General features: G+C 37.6%; 1 protein-coding gene across 1 annotated transcript in view; it reads right to left on the bottom strand.

The window, feature by feature from the left end:
- Window positions 1-18,235, bottom strand: part of NWD2 (NACHT and WD repeat domain containing 2) — a 56,981-nt gene that overhangs the window by 26,766 nt on the left and 11,980 nt on the right. The window contains exons 2-3 of the mRNA XM_056323177.1: window positions 8,445-8,533; window positions 3,544-3,660 (exon numbers count right to left, since the gene is read on the bottom strand). Coding sequence (XP_056179152.1) covers window positions 3,544-3,660; window positions 8,445-8,533 — 206 coding nt within the window. The remainder of the gene's footprint in view (window positions 1-3,543; window positions 3,661-8,444; window positions 8,534-18,235) is intronic.

The following is an 18,235-nucleotide window of genomic DNA, read 5'->3' as shown; positions in this document are numbered from 1 at the left end:
CCTTTGTATTTATGAATATATGTTCATTTGGATTTTGTTGTTTTGTATCTGAAGAAAAGCCTAGGAGTTTCAACTTACACACTGCACTAATTTAAGAACTGAATTTCATTTTCCCTCCATCTGATATAACAAGGCAGGCACAAGGTGCCATAAAGAAACACTTTCTAAAATCATTCCATATCTGCTAGTTAATTCTGAATAGTCTGATTTAATCCCAGATCTGTGTCTGAATCAAAAAAGTGGTAATTGAAAAGTAAAAAGAATACCCAGCTGAATGGAAGTGGCACTTTTTATAGAACTTTCTCAAGAACAGGGAAGTTGCCCAAAGCCTGCAGTTCCACAGTCAGTTTGTAATTATGTTACTATAAATTAAAACTAATTATGTTTGTTGGAGTAGAATCATCTTCAATTTGCGTTGTAAATGAAATAAACCCCATCCCACTAAGGTACAACAGAGGAAAAACCAAATGTGCATAGAGAGACTTCTGTAGTTTTGCCAGTCTAGTCATTGGGAGAGCTATTACTCTGGCCCATACTTGGAAAACCTGGAATAAATATTGAAGTTGTTGGCTCACTGCAACCTCTTCACTAACTGTTTTGTTCTGTTTAAATTTTGTGATTTGGCTTGATTTCTTTCCTTAGCAACAATATGAGGCAGGCAATTCTTAACAGCTTAAAAATTCTGCTAAAAAATGCAGCAATGGTACATGATGAGGTTTCTTTCACTGTCAGATCTTAGAATATCCATGTCTAAGGACACAGCAAAAAAAGCCATGGCTTTCTGTTCCAACTCCGTTTTTTCATCAAAGGGGAGATAAAAAGTGGAAAAATAAACTCTGGAAACTAAATTTAGTCACGCAGCATGGAAGCTACCCAAACCTGCTAGAGATCTGGGCCAGTGTGTGCTTGTGAAAAACAGGGTCATGACAGCATAAAACCCAGCCCAGACTCAGGTCTCCAAGCACCAGGCTCTTTACAGTCAAGTGCTGAAGATGGCCTTTGTTCCCCAGGGCTCTGAAGCTAAGTAACAGAGTGAGGCAAGCAAGTGAATGAAACGGAGCCAGCGAGATGGTTGTAAGGGTGTGATAAAAGTACAGAACAACACATACTACAGCTTGCTCTTTCTCTAATCTCTGCCATGGAGAGAAGTGATCTCCAGCCTTCACAGCAGGTAGCATTTTGTCTCTTTTCCATCCCCATGGGATTCTGTGGTTTCAGTTCACTAAATCTTTAAAATTCTTCAATCAAGGACTTGCAGTTTTTTCAGAACTCTTCTCTGCCTTATTATGACAAATCTAAGAATTAGAGCTCACTTAGCTATGTTTAGGTATAGAGGAGAAATCTACCTTTTCTAAATTATTTCCTTAGCAAACATAATAATGAAAAGAAATTTGGAATAGCAAAGGCATGTCTTTCCAATTGTTTTCCATTGAAGTCTAACATAAAAACACAGGTTAATAAGTTGGAATTAAAGCTGTCAAAGGAGAGTGGCAGTTGTCCTTTGATGTCTGAGTGAAAAGCATTTCCATGGCCCTTCCAGTTGCAATAAATAGGTGACTATGGAGAGGACAATCAGTAGTATATAAGTAGTAAACAGAAGTGATCTTTTTTCACTTTCAAACCAATTCTTGAAAACTTGTAATAAAGATATGTAATAGCAAAATTCTTTTAATTTAGTAAAACTTACACTAGCAATTAATATAATCATTGACCAAAATTAGTTAAGTAGGATTAGGCATGTTTACTTGAAAACATCCAGCCTGGCAGGTAGGTACTGAATGAGTCTGTTTTTTGCCTTGTATGCTCTGGTGCTTCTACAGCACTAGAATGAAACTGGAATTGAATTTATCTAATATAGGCTGGATATCTACTTTTTTCTCTGCAAGCACTTTGTTTTAAAAAAAATCTTGGTTGTTGTCTTAAACACAAATGAAAAGCTTTACAGACGTTAACTTGAGACTTATCCTAGTGTCTTTGCAGCCCTACAACTATGCAGAGAAAAACAATTGTCATACATCCCCTATTTATTTCTCACAAAGATGGAGCCTCAAGACAGCTCATAAAGAATTAAATACGTTTTGCAATAATATAAATATTTATCTTTTATAGAGAAATATCTTTGATCACAACAAATCCTACTCATTGTGGCCTTTTTGTACTTTCACTGAAGTCTCCCTTATACATAGTACTTATCATATACAAAATAAACCCACATTCTTCCCAAATTACCTTGTCTTTTGTTTTGAGGCTTTAATAGATGCTGTTAAGTATGCAGTATATGACACTGAATAGCCAATCTCATTAGAGAGATTCTCTACCTAGATAACACCCAGAACGTTAAAGAACAGCTTTACCCTTCACAGATAGAGGCTATGCTACTCTCTGAGCAGCTGCGAAAAGGCATTTATCAAAAGTTATATTTTTTTGTCTATGCACTGAAAACTAACACAGTCAGCATTCCATACACTAAACTGTTGAACTAAACTTTTTCAAGTTAACTAAGTTAATCTTAAAACATGAGACAGATCTTTCTAAATGCAGAAGAAAGAGGGAAAAAATGCACTACTCTGAATTGTATATTTAATATGAAATAAATGAGAGCAAAATCTATGGTACATGATTCTTTGGAACGGGGAAAAGCATACCTGCCAGGATATTTTTTTTATATATATATATATATATATACACATATAGCCTACTCCCAGTGCCTTTCAGCTATTAGAACCCTACACAGTGTTTGACATGACTTCATAAATTCATACTGCTTCAGCTGTAAAAGCTGTGAGGGATAGCTGAAGACTGCTGAGCCTAATGTATACAGAAAAAGACCTCTCTGACATTAAAATAAATATGTAAAGCTTTATAAACCACTCCTGTAAAAGTGGTTCAGTCTCTTCTTTTAGGCCTAATAGGAAAAGCCAGTGAAGACCTATCTTTTTTGCCAGCTTTACCGACTCTTATGGAATCCTAAAAGCAACGCTTGTTCTGGCAACAGTAAAGAGAAGGCAGAGAGTAGGAAAAACACCAAGACTCAGAGCCTCCTCAGGTTGTCACTGACCTCCAGTCTTTTCAGACTCTAATACCTGGCATACTAACTCGTCTTGGGTTTAAAACACAAAACAGCAAAACACAGATCAGAACAGATAGTTCTTTGTTGCTGCTGTGCTTTTCTAAGTCCTTCTAGGCCAGCCAATAATGCCTGTGTGAGAACTGCCAAGAATTAATTATCGGTGGCCTCCTTAAACAAGTAGTCCATACTTCTGTTGTGATAGTAGTACAGTCATACCATGTGATTTCTAAACCCATCTTGCTATGGGGACTGATCATGAATGATCCTTCTTTCCTCTCTGCTAATACTGAGTAATTGCTGTTAATCTATAGTGCTGCACGGGGAAACATTTGGGTGCAGTATAGCAAATGTACAGTGAAGATTACCAAATATTTTAGAAAGAAGAAAAGAATACATTTGTTACTGAATCATGCATGTTATGATGGCTAACATTATATTTTTGTTGTAAAGTAAAAGATTATTTTTATACCCACAACAAAACATGGACCTGCAGAACTTTTCAAGCAATCTTCTAACAGCTTCATGCGAGTCTTTTGCAGCTCAGGACTGTCCCATTCATCTGCTTCAACTCCCCAGTATAAGTCTATGACCTGGAAAAGAGCATGCAACATTGTTACTTTATCATATGCCCTTTCTACCTATCAAATTAAAAATTAACTTTGTCAACATTTCATGTACTGCTAAGGATTGCTCTACAGTGCAGTAAAAGGCAATGAGGTCGACATCCAGTCCTTACACAGACTCACAGGGTTTCCTTAGGTAAATGACAATTCAAGCCTCTTATTTTCCCACCCAGACAATCCCTCCTGGGATAGTCTCTCATTTCACATTCATACATTTTTTCAGAGATTAGCATGACAAGGTCTAGATTTGATGTAGTCTTTATTTGCTGCTAGATTGCGTATAATGGATGGGTCAGAATAATGACAAAATGCATCGATAAAATCCTGGCTCCGTGGAAATTAATGGGATCACAGTCAAGACCATGACTTGACACCCTGTGTAACTTGTATCCACAGGATATAAACTCATTCTGTGCATATGGCTCAAAAGCAAAAAATATATGCGGTTCTGTAATATTGTACTTCCTTTGTTAGCTGGTCTTTGTTACTTTAGAAGCAGAGATTGTATAGATATGCAATGGCAGACAGCTTGCTGTTCTGCCTTTCATCTGTAGCTACTGACTCAGTTTTGTGATGGTAATCAGTTGCAACAAATTCCTGGAAGAAACTGGAATATGGATGTTAAATTTATTTGAAGCGATTAAGTGAATTGTGATTTCACTACACATTCTAAAAGGCTGAATTCTTACCATGGGAAATTTAATTTAAAAGAATAGGGATCAGATGTATGCAATTCTTTTGGAATAAAACTGATGGTACGTGCTACTATGCTCTCATTTAAGCTACTATTGCTTATTAACATCACATATGTAACTTGAACAAAAAAAGTCCAAATAGTTAAAAAAAAATCAAAATTGTATTAAGGCACAAATATATTACAATATTGTTTATTGTAATATGATTTGTACTATGGAAGCACTCTGCTGTTTCCATAAGAAACAGAATCACAAAACTAGCTGTTCTCTAAACAGATCATAAGATCAGCCTGAAGATCTAATATAGGAACTAATAATGGGTTGATATAAAAGTAAAATTCACCACTTTGCAGCTGGTTCATCTACTTGGAAAGTTTCTCATAGCAATAAATACCAAGGTTTAAGACCTAATTGTAGAAGTATTTATGCCCATGTTTAATTTCACTACCAACAGCCTTGTTGGTTATTTCTGCCAGAAAAGTTTGGGATGTGCCAGTTTTTGCTGGAGTAGACACACTGTTGCCAAACATGAGAGGTAATGACTGATGATGAGTGAAATAGCCCAATGTATAGAATGCATTATAGCTGACACTGCCAAGAAAATACACTTAATACCTTTATTTATTACAGGAACTCTGTTCCAAAATTTTGCTGGAACAAGCGCTTCTGCTTTACAAAACGGCATCTCAAGCATCCTTCCTGTTTCCCTCATTTGCACTGATTTCTTCTCTGTCCTTTTCTCTTTTAGTCTCATTCGGAAAAAAGTGTTCCCTTCTTCCTCTCTCCCTTCTGTTATTTATCAATATGACCTCATTACTGAACATCACATTGTGTTCAGCTGTCTGATTACTTGAATGACATATGATAAAGCTTAACTATTCTAGTCATAAAATTAGACCTTCTTAGCATACAGTCAAAAATATTTGAATTACTTGGTTGAACGAATTTATTTTGCTGCGCAAGTTCATCTGAAACATAAAATCAATTTCTATTTTAATTAACTGTTCAGGAATCATGTTAGTTCTGTAAATGTGAAGAGGAAATTCTCTGGGATAGCAGATATTGTAGGGGCTTAGTGGCTGCCTTCTCTGTGTTATAACATTATAGATTATTTTTGTGGGGTAACACAATTTTGGCACATAGGATGTTAACATGTTATAATTTTGTCCTGCAAGAAGAAATATTTTAGCCTTCAAGCCTCTGAAGACACCAAGAATTTCAAAATGAGGGGCTTATCAGTTATTCTTTATGTTAATTAAAATAAATAGGATTTACAAAATTGAAGAAATGAAACAAGAAGACAAGTATTTCTGATTTTGAAGTATGTTTTTACTTATACTTGGAAAACCTGTGTGGAAAACACCCACTCTAACTGTCAGTAGAGCTGCCAAGGTGAGACGACAACCAATGCTGTGTGAGGGCTACTTACACACAGCACACTGACCCTGGCTTAGTTCAGTTCCACACTAGTCATCTAACGGAGACTTCTTGTTCATAATTCAGTGTTTCCTTTTGTCCTACCAATCTGAGAGTTTCACAGATTTTTATAAGGAAATGAAATAATTTTATCTTTATTGCTTTCAAATGCTTAAAAAAACCATTAAAAATGCATTAATGCAAAATTCCACTTACCTTCTAACATATTATCACATGGTGAAAATGATTTTAAACAGTTCGTTGTTCCCAAGAAGAAAAGAGTATACTGTTAATTAACTATGGTTAGTTATCCTCCCAAAATTTTCTGTTACAACTGCTTTCTTTAATCTCTGTCCTTCCTTAAAAAAAAGTACTGTGTTTCAGGTATGAAACACCATGCACTGAGTCTTTTTCTCAGATTACTTGCTTTCTGTCTCCACCAATACCTGTTTTTCAGAAATATTTTCTGATTCAATGGAAAAGGAAGTCCATCGAGCCAACAGATTCATACAGTGATTGAATATATTCAGTTCTGCTTCCATACACATGGTGGTTATATTCCCTAACAGCTTCCACCAACTTGAGGATGCCTGACAGATCTCATGCTTTGCAACAACTGAAACACTTATCAGTGCAGCCAGATGACTCAGTGGAAGCTGGAGCAATGAATTACTCAAGTGCATTTCATGTGGGTCACGATTTATTAGGAAAAGGACGTCTTTACAACACCCTATATTGCAGCATGTTTGTGGTAGTTGCACACAAGGTATTCTTGTTTGTTCAGTAGAAGATTACATATCAGGATGAAAAGTAATGTGTTCTTCTTTGTACAGGGAAATATAAATTTATCCCTGTATCTAAAAAGTACATAGTATTTCCTTACCACCACTGCACTAAAACCAGTAGTCTTAATTTTGCATGCTAACGTAGAGAAACTCAGTGTATCAGGAAAAGAAAAGGAAAAAAAAAAAAGTTTTGATAAACTCTATCTCACAGTCTCATCCAAAATGCCTTACTATTTTCCCTTGGTAATTTTTTGTACAAGTTTTCATACTTTGCTTCCACAGAAATGCGAGAGCTTTCTAGCTGTTTTCAAAAATGTGTCAGTGGAGCTGTCTCTCAGGCCTTGTATCACATAAGGATGCTCCCGGTGTTGAAACTATATAATAAAATAATTTGCTTCCACGAATATCAACTAGAGTAAACGTAATTATTCCTCCCCTAGAGACTACATTGCAACGTATGTGAAGAAAGATGTGTTTCATCTCACAAAGAACTCAGTGGTTCATGATCTCCTTGGAATAGACATTTCCCTCCTGTCACTGAGATGTCTCCTCAAAGATGACTGAGAAATAAAGAGCTGATGTTTTCCATTTAATATCACATGATTGTAACAGGAGAAATATGCTGTATTATTTAAATATCTTTTGCTATTCCTTGCATGTACCACTGCAGCTGGGACTTCCCAATCAGCTGATGAGCTAGGGCCTTCAGATGAAATTCTTTGATAGCCATAATCAAAAATCACTCTGGAATTTATGACTATGCAGAATCAGCAACTCCACTGTGACTCAGGGAATTAAAACCAAATATTGTAATTTAAGAACTTGTTATTTTGATTAAAAAACAGCTGCATGTGCATCAAGAATAATACACTGGGAGGGACAGGATGTTCCTTAAAAGGCGTTAGCTGTTTCCAAGTAAGCTACGCTCTGGAGAGCTGAGTTTTCGAAGCTGCTAAGATGGGAAGTTAATACCAGTATGTGAGGAAGGCTTGAGGATGTAGAACCAGAATTTTTGAAAAACTGAATAACATTTTTAGAACATCACATGCTGTATTTGTTTCTCTTAGCAGAGAGCCTATTCCAAGCCTGTTGACACATATGGGACTTTACTGGACGACTTTACTGGACTGTGAATTAGGATATACCTGACTTAAAAAGTACCAGTGACTTATGCAACTGTATTTATTACGAATTGGCTCTTACCAAAGATGTGTATGGGTCTGTGTCTTCCTTAACACAAAGGAAAACATGAACCGACTGAAGCAATGGGAATTTCACAATTGACATTAAAGGAAGCAAATTTCGTAGTATAAAATCACAATAGAAATGTTCCACATTTGATTCATTTTGGTAATCAGTTTCAATATTCACCTCGTTAAAGTATTTTACACACTGCAGTGGAAGACAAACCTATAGTTGGAGTAGATATAATGTAACAATTATGTGAGTATACAGATGGTGCTACTTCAATGATTACATGAAAAGTAGGTTGCATTGAGTATGTTTTCTAGAAGTACAACACAGTAATTCAGATGTAACATTATTTCTTCTTAAATACTTTGAGTATCTAAAATAGAGGTGGCTTCATTAAGTTTCTAATGTGAAAGTTGTCAGTTTGTTGCCATATTGTTTTTAACACCCATGCAATGTTGCACTGTAAAATCCTGTTCCTTTCCTCTGTGTAGAATTTACCTCAAATCTGCCTGTAAAATAATTTAAGTACATCAATTCAGTACAATTAACATATGAAAGACATTTTTTGCAGTTTTCTGGTTTACCAATCATAATAAAAATCTGTTCTAAATAGAGTTAATTTCACAAAAAAATAACACAAGATTCAACCAAAAAAACCTACCTGAAATTCCAGCCCATAGTTTTCCCTGCAGAATTCTCTCAGCTTAGGATACACGTGTTCTCTTAGGGTGCTCCTTTCTGCTATTGTATCTGTGTTGGGAAAAAAGATGTTATTAACAATATTTAGACAAACTCTGTTCTTTTAGTCAGAGATACAGATTTATCACATAAAGAAGAGCCCTTAACTCACACACCCACCCTCACACCCCCACCAAATTAAAATCAGGTGCTGGGATTTTATCTCCAAACTGTATGTTGTACAAACACATTTATGTGTTTGTTTGTGCATCATTAGGCTTCAGAAACATCTTACTATTGCAGCATATTCCAATACAATGCAGCTGAATTAATTTTGCAATTCAGCAATCAGAATTTCTTTATCAGTCTGACTTATATTTCATTTTCAGGAAGCTGAATTTTACAAATTAGAAACACCATGGATCAAAGAGATAGACCAAAGATGAGAGATCTCTCTATACTTAGAAATAAATCAATAACATGAATTACTGACATTGTGTCAAACACTATAACTTTCTTCACCATCTTTAATCTGATAGTATCTTAAAAGGAAGAAAGCTGTTAACACCATTATTTATGGTATCTTTTTGGTCCAGGTGATTCCTGCTATCATACTAAATGCACAGTTCTGACATCATGTTATTCTTACCATGCACAATGACATGTTTTTTGATAAGGTACAATAAGGCAATGACACCAAAATTATTATTAATTTCCATCTATCCAACACATTTATATACAACTTAACACTCAAGAAACATACTGTCAAATGTGAAGTAGATTTGGTTAGCAATGACATCTTCTGTAGATAATAAATTTTATTGTCTTTCCTAATAAGACTAAGATATGTGATCGATTTTGCTAGGTCTAGATTATGACCAGTGTCAACTGAGTTAAGACACAGAGGGATGACACTGTTGCTAAGTTATTTTCAAAAATAAAACACAACTGCTGTAAACCACTAGATCTGAGCACCATATGATGAAAAATAAAGTGTTAACTTATGAATGATGGAGAACATCTGCTGCAGTTAAAGCAGTATTTGTATAACTGCACTGAAACAATAGGTTAAACCCAATTTAACAATCCCCGTATTGTTGTATATCAGAGATATGTATACAAATCTAACAACGTTTTGTTTATCAGAGCCACAGCTGATACATCTAAGTCAGAGGTCTGTTCATAGAATCAAAGACACAGATTTATATTTTTTATTTTGACAATACTAGGAGAGTGTGAAATGCATACTTCAATTAATTACACCAAATTCATAATATCCTTCTTAATATTTAAACATATCTTTGAAATATTTCACAAACGTGTGGTGTAATTACCATTTATTTTATAAACAGACAGCAATCCAGAACACTTCCAGAGAATTATTTCTTGTGAAATTTTCATCAAGGTAAAAAGGCTTGAAAGTACAGTTATGAGCTTAACCCAATTTATCTGAATTACCACAGTTCTTCCTTCGCCAACTTTTGATGGGGAAAAAAGAACTCAAAAGAGTAGTAGTTTTCATAAAACATCCTTTTAAAGTGTAACAATATTACGTATTTATGATTTCATGTTTTACAATATACTAACTATACTAATGTGTTCTGAAGACAACAGTCCAGAAGCATTTGCCAACTCCTTGCTCCATCACAAGCTTTCTATTTGACTGTGGGCGCACCACTCAAGGCAAGATCCTGAATCTGAAGTGCTCAGCTTTTATATATCCAAGTTGAACACTGCAAATAAGACAGACCCTGCTCTGGACTACATTCAGAGGATTGTGGCCTCACTCCCCCTCTCCTCACTCACTTGTCTCTCAGGAAGTTATTACCCTTCTCTCCCTGGCACTGAAGAGGCTGCACCAGGAGTGCTGTGTCCAGCTCTGTGCACCCCAAATCAGGAGGATGGGGAGGAAACTGGAGATGCTACTGAGATGGTTGGGGCTAAAAGCACATGGCCTCCAAGGGGAGATTGACGATCTGGGCTTCTTTAATGTGGTGAACAGTCTACAACTACTTCTAAGGCACTTACAACGATGATGGACCCAAGCTTTCTGTGGCAGTGTCAGACCGTACAATAAAAGCAACAATAACATATTAACAGCTGGGAAGTTCAGCTTGGACACTTAGGAGAAGCTCCTCTGTCCTTGGAACTCTTCAGCCCTTGACTAGACAAGTTCATGGTTGACCAAGTTACTGTTGGCAGCACTTCAACAGAGAGGTTAGCCCAGATGACCTCCTGAGTCCCCCTTGCAACCAGCAGTGATCCTGACCCTCAGAAGAACCTGCAGGTTTGGCTTAGTCATCCAAGCCCCTCACAGAGTACCTGGGAAGACTTTTGCTACTGTGTGGGCCAGTGGGAGCAAAACTGTAGAGTAAACTAGCTGGTGCCAGGGACCCAATGTCCATGCCATATGTATTTCAGGGGATTTTACTTTGGGTTGGGCTCAACCCTCACACACACTTGGAGTGCATTAGGTGAGATCCTGGAGTTATCTTCCTGTTTTTAATTCAAAAGGAACCCAGTTCATGCACGCCAAGACTGCTCTATGATATGATATTAGATAGTGATGTTCAAGAGACCCACCTCAGAAATGTACTCCAGTTCTAGATGAATACAGACATATCCTACATATATGTAGGAACAGACTGCAAAAACCAATGCTTTCAGCCCAGAGCTGCCTGAGATAGTACATAAGGAACAGAGGGACAGGTGAGTTGCTCCCTCCTTAGGATCCACAGTCACTAATATTCTCTCATACTTTAGTGCCTAAGTCAACCTTTTCTTGCATAATGTAGTACACAGCTTACAAGGCTAATTAGCCAGAGGTTTGCACTGTGCCAACACAGCAGTCTTATTTTGGCTCCCAAAGCACCTTTTCTCAGTGCTAGCTTGGAGTCACTGTACTGCATGGTTTCTGTACTTTGTGGTAAAAGCTACACGCATACTTGGCTTCATCTGAAATAGTTCACTTTTTTTTTTTTTAACCTTTACAGTAACTGAGACCCTTAGATTAGTTTGTGATAGAAGGCTATATATTCTATATTCTTTGTCTTAACACAGGTTAATTTTGGCGTGCAAGTCTATGAAAACACAGAACATCATATCATCATGACTGAGTAGAACAAACTGTTGAAAACCAACTTACTACTCAGTTACTAAGCTAAAAAAAATATTCTTGTCTCTAAGTGGAAATTAATAATGACTACAGCTTTATTATTAATGAAGAAACAATTCACAGTTACTGTTTGCAGTTACTTAAATGATCAATGTGATAGCAGACGCAACGGTCTTAGTAGGGAACTAAAATAGGCTAAGTTGCAGGAACAACAGAAAAAAATTATTGGGAAAGGGAAGAAGTGAAGAGGAGTAAACGTGATTAAATGATAAATGGGAAACATATTGTCTGAGATATAGAACAACTAAAACCATATCCTGCTGCTTGCCATTTATGCCCATAGGATTTACACTGCAGAACCCCACTGGCTCTAGTTTTAGAGCACGGTGCTGTTTCCTGCAGGGTATCTTGTAGAGTTGTTCACAAAATGAAACAACACACTGCAAGAGTAGTGCTACCTTTCTAATACCTTATAAATGAAATTGAAAGAGATAAAACATTCCTTCAACTAGAACTGTGCTCTGGATAAGATACTTGGTGTACCTATCCTGTATTTTTATTCCTGCCTAATGGAATATGCTTGTCACATTGGAATTTGCATCTGGTGCTTATATTAATGAATTTTAAGAGTCCCTCTATATTTGTACTAAGTTGCAAAACTTTACGGAAATAAAAGTGCATGTAGTTAGGATGAATTAGAGTAATTAGTATGGATGGCAGATAAGCTAGTTTAATTAAATAAAGTCTAACCTGATTTACAGTGACAGCAAATCTGTGAAGCTGGCAGATCCTAACAACAAAAATGTCACACAGGCAAATTCTACTTTCCAGGCTGCTGCTGCAGATGAACAAATTAACTAAATGACATTCTTCTAGCCGCCAAAATGAGAGTATAGTTTCGAGAGAAACTTTATACACCTCCTAATGTTAATTCTGATACTCTGAAATCCAAATAATACTCCACAATAAACTGTGAGAATGAAACTACATCCGTGAAAAGATAAGACTTAAGCCCCCTGCAGCCCTAAGCTTGTCTCCAGTACTTGAATGAAACCAAAAAACAACTCCATCTTGAGCAAGACAGTGACTTGCTGAATGCACAGCTTCCATACAAGTGCTAAGACTTGCAGATGGTTGCCTCCTAAGCCAGTCCATGACCACACCGCCCTGCCCACTGCTACACTCTGAAGTGACGGAATGCCATCCCAGCCCTTCCTCTCCCCGGGCATCCCCAGTGTAATGCTGACGACTGAACTGAATGAGCCACCTATGCATTTACAGCCTTTTTGCCAAATAACAGGCAATCACTGTTTAAACATGACTGTGTGAGGTGTGATTTCTGAAGGCTTAGAGCTCAGTCAAATCACTGCCAGTTTTCATTAGAGTACTCCAAGGTGCTGCTTCTCAGTGTGAACCACTTCCATGCCAAAGTCCGACCTTCAAACACAAGCTGTTCTGCTATTAAAGTTGCTTATTTTATTTTTAATAGGGAAAGTAAACTTTTCATTCTTGTGTTAGTAAACAGATGATGTGTATTTACAAACAGTTGCCAAATACTAATCTCTGGGATAAAATAAGTCATGGAAAATAGCCTAGTTGAAGAAAATTTCAAAACATACATACAAGTTAACAGAAAGAGTTAGCATGGAAGCCCAACAGAAATTGCCCATTTTCAAGCACCAGTTATTCTGCCCTAAGACCAGTTTCTCTTCTCACCGGGGTTGTACTGGTCTGAGTTCAGCCAGTGATGGGAACGGCTGTTTCATGCATGTGGGCTGCAGTCACACAACGACATTTATTCAACCAAGTCTTGATGCAGGAGAATAAGGACGTTGCTCAGCCCCATCTTGCTGTCACATGTTGCACAGGGGGTGCCAATGTGAGGACAGTGAGCGCCACTCGACCACCCTCAAATGTGCATCCACGACAGTATATTCTCAGAAATGTAACCCATGAGTAACCTTACCCATGCATGATGCAAACCAATGCCCTCAAGCTGGGGAAAGTCCTAAGCAGGGAGGGTGTTAGCACTGCTACGGTTTGACTGACAAAGGAATGCTGCATTACCCAGCTCACGGGAGCCGGCAGGAAATTTGTTGACTTACATAACATGTTGAGGCAGGGAGTGGAACCTGGAAGAACCAAGGAAGAAACAGAAGAAAAAAGCTGTCCTTGCAGCTGTTGAAGGCACTGCAGAAATGAATGTCATATGGGGTTACAGACCTGCCTGCAGGTTTCATCTCCAGCCTCTCACCCAGGGAAGAGCAGCTCCTTGTACGCACAGAAGAAACAATTTCTGAATCATCCCCTTTTTCTCGGTGTTCCTGCACTTTGCAGTGGTTAGGACAAAAGCTTGCTGGAGGTCTTGGTCTCACCTCTTTCATAGCCTACTTCCCTGCTAGCTTGATCCCCTGCATAAGTGCACACATAACTGTTTATTACCACATAATGTTGGAGTCTCTTGTGCACCTATGGAAGCCCTGGATGAGCAGAGAACTTCTAATCTAGTCCTGAATGCACATCCACAAAGACACTCAGCTGTTTGCTCTAAATGCTTAGATTTGCTAGATGGGCAGGCCAAATTCTTGCCGTAGGATTTTTTTTTAATGCATTGCAATATTAAAAAATGTGGGTGTTTTATAACCATTGTCTATTACCACAGGGGGAATTTCTGCACTTGAATTATCTAAGGTTATGATGCAAATAAGGTTAAAAATTACTTAGCAGCAATACCAAGTAGCTGCCAAGCCTCTTAATGGTAGTATGTTCTTGTCACATACGACTGAATTATTCCTTTTAAACTGCCTTTTTACTAATAATGCAAAATAGCATTGTGTATTACCCCTAATAGTAAAAGATTTGAATACCAGTAGGTAACAAACATCCCTAAATATTATGGAAACCTTGTATCTGAAAATAATACCATAATAATAAGTCATTTGCATTTCTATAGTGTCTTTCATCTGAGAGTCTCAGAGAACTTTGCAAGCAATGACTTTGAATCATGTAGCTGGTAAGAGAGGGAAAAATAACTTGAGCTACCTAGTACCCCTGCCTTCCTACAAAATACTCCACAGGCTCTGTTGTCATTACCTTCCCCTGCAGTTTCTGTGAGTAGAGAGCATTAGAATAAGCATCCAAATCTTCCCAAGGCTCTTTTTAGGTAGACTGGGAATGGGAAGAGATTGGTCTGGGTCACTTCTTCCAGTGTCCCCTCCCCAAAAAACACTGCCAACCTTCAGGTCTCTACTGGCTCTCTAAGGCGGCAAATAAGAAAGTGGACAGACTGAAGGCCATTCATTAATTAAACTAAACCCCACAACTGACTGTAACTGTCCAAATAAATTCTCACTAGCAAAATACTGCAACATTACTGTGACATACACAGCTGTGTGTCCTCACCCACCTGATGGTGGGAGCTCTTTCATAAGATGTGCAGAAAATGTGCGTGACTCCGCTGGATTAGGGAGGATTGAGATCACAGTCCTTCAGCTCAGAGGTTAGCATGCTAGCCACCAGGCTCTTGTATAACAACACTGGTGGCACCTCCCTTCCCTCAGACTTCTCAGCTCTTAAAATAAATAAGTAAATACAACAACAGTGGGCTGAGTATTTGAGCCCAAAGGAATGGCTGCTTGGCACAAAAGTCAGAAGAAATGAAAAATAATATTAAAATCGTAAGTAATCCTGAAATGTGTCTTTCAATTCTGAAGAAATGACAGGATGTGACTACAAATTTGTGGTCTACACCAGAACATTTAAACAAACACATTTTCAGAACAAAAGACCTAACTATCTGAGGCAGGATTCAAAATGTAGGCCATAATTATAAGCCTAAAACTTCTAGTGGCAGCAATTAGCTCTTCTTTTTGGCTCCAAATCAAACAATATTGAATTTAAAATTAGGTGTACTTTTAAAATCTATTTCTCTGAAATGTTCCCTACTGTCAGTTTTGCAAGATGCAACACATATAGAATATGTATTTAGTATTTTTTAAATTATAACGTTTAATAGCTGGCCACATTTCACAGTGACATCTTAATTACAAAATAACCTTCATCCTGACTGTTAATATGATTAACCAGTGCCACCTATTGGCTTAACAATAACACCCAGTTGTCATTTTATATACATAAGAAAATGAGGCAACTAGCAAAATCAAAGGGGTAAAGACCCATGTTAACATACAGAATTTAGGGGAAATATCAGTATGGAACTGACGTGACAGAAGGGAAAAGCAGTTACTAAGTCCAAATATAAAGATCAAAATTTTCATTATTCACAGATGATTGCATTCTTAATTTAAAACAAATGTTGGTTTCTAAGAATTCTGAGTTTTATTATGTGTGCAGTATGCTTACATGGAACAAATTTGGAGTCTGATCCAAAGGTTGGTGAAGTTAATGGAAAGATCCGTTAATCTCAGTGGATTTTAAATGAAGTTCTACATTTGTGGCACAATTTGAAACCCTGTACCTTCTGACACCTTACTGACTTCCACAGGTTTGAATTAAATCCTCCAATCCATAAATAAATTAATAGATAAACAAACACTCATTAAATCTAGTGGGTATGGCATCGGTAAGGACTCCGAAGCAGAAGTTTATCTCATAACATATCCTAATAACTAACATCACATTAACCCTTGGGAATACAGCACCCTTACATGTAGATGTCCTTAAAGAAAACAAAAGAGTTAGGTTGACCTGCAATCCTTTCCCAATCCTGCAAATGGCACCTAGATTGCAGCTTAGGTGCCTAGGCATCTTTGCATCCCTTGACTATGATTTGTGGCAAACACTGCAAATGTAAATGCACCTGAATGCAAACACCAATGCACAGTGGGAGCTTTAGCAGCACCACGGGTTGCAGGCAGAATCTCTCCAGGGGAGAACTTCGCATTCTGCAAACTGCACAAGATGAAGAATTTGCCAAAATCTAATTCTTTCTTTTAATAAAGCAAACTAGGAAAAGCTCTTGAAAACATGACAATTTACAAACAATTACTGTCATACAATTAAATGATGTGATAGGAGAAACTGAAGACACAGCATATTTAGAGACACCAAAATTAAGTCTGAAAATTATCTCTACAGAACACCAAAGCTTGTTACAATTAAGCACTGGAAAACAGCAAAGCCTGCAAGGACAAGAATTTGCAACTATAATCAAAATTAATGTGAAAGAAAAACTTCTTGTGAAACCCAAAAGAGGACTTCTGAGTGAGCTGTGCAAAAACGCGTAACTGAAGACCTAAAAAGGGCCAGTGCAGTATAAAAGATACGTGCAAAAATCCTACTAATTCATCTAAAGGTGTCAACTCACACTTCAAAAAATGTGGAATTACCTGGAAAGCGGAACAAAAGCTGTACAACACTGTAAAATATTTTTAATAAGTTATGTGTACTGCAGTAGCTTTACTATTTTATTTCTGACATCACCAGACCAAAGAGAAAACAATCAGGTTATGTTACTAAAGCACTTAAGGTAATGAGGCACTGGCAATCAATAAAGCAACGGGATGTCACAGACTTTTTGCCTCATAACTGAACTGCAGATTCAAGTGCTGGAAGCAAAGTCGTATGTTGTGAGCTTTGAGAAGGCAGAAAGCAGAGGCGAGCCATAAAAAAAAAAACAAAAAAAACCATGAGAAAGCAAGGCTCATAAAAGCACAGACATATTTCACAGTACAGGCCAGCACAGGATCATTAAATACACCTCGTTCTGAAGAAATTCCAACTAACAATTCTACGTGACTTTATACCCGACAGTGCTGCACAGCTACGGAAGAGCTCTGCGAGCACTGCTGGCTCTCTGGTAAAGTTGGCCGTCCCTTCTCTAAATGTTCTATTGAAGTTCACAAGCTACAAATTTCTAATCCAGGTTGTATTCTTCCTTAAGTCTGGTGGAACATGGCCATGGTTTGGGTCAATACAGAAATGCTGAAGTCAGTCAGGCCAGCTGGAAAAGCACGACCGATAAACGTAGCCTACAGTAATAGCTTCAAGTAAAAGATGTGAAAACTTTTATGCCAGAAGATGAAATAGTCTTGAACCTGACACCTGCGTGTGCGCAGAGACGCCCACAGAAGTGAGAGGTGCTGCTTGCTTCAGTGCAGTACGTTTGCATAGTAGGAGTTTTCTTTGCAACAGACTTTTTTTTCTTGATGCTAAATGGAGAGAACTATTAAATAACATCACTGCACAGTCAGAATAGTTCTTGGCTGCTGTAGAGACAGTTATCAAAGATGAAGAAAGTAAATGACAATCCCAGTAAAGGAGAGCAGCTGCAAGAGGGCATTAAGCCCAGAACAATGTGACTACATGAGGGAGGGATGCCAGAAACTCAACTACGCCTTGCCTAAATAAGAGAATCTCAACTGATTTCTTTACAGGACTATTTCACATACCGACAGACAACTTCTACCTAGCTATAACCACCCACTTACAGGCACTGCGGTACAACAGATTTTAAAACTGAGAATTCCAGGTGGGGTCTGCGCTAAAAGTCATTGAACATGACCAAATAATTCACAAAACTGGCTTGTTTTGATGGTTTATGTAACATCTGAGAGGAAAACTCACAGTGACTGACATGTAAAGGAAGAGTGATTTATCTTACCTCCGTTCTTCCTTACCCTTTCCAGTTCTAATGATTC

This window comes from Falco biarmicus, chromosome 1 (assembly GCF_023638135.1).
Source record: "Falco biarmicus isolate bFalBia1 chromosome 1, bFalBia1.pri, whole genome shotgun sequence".
NCBI lineage: Eukaryota > Metazoa > Chordata > Aves > Falconiformes > Falconidae > Falco > Falco biarmicus.
This window is presented reverse-complemented; position numbering and strand designations above follow the sequence as displayed.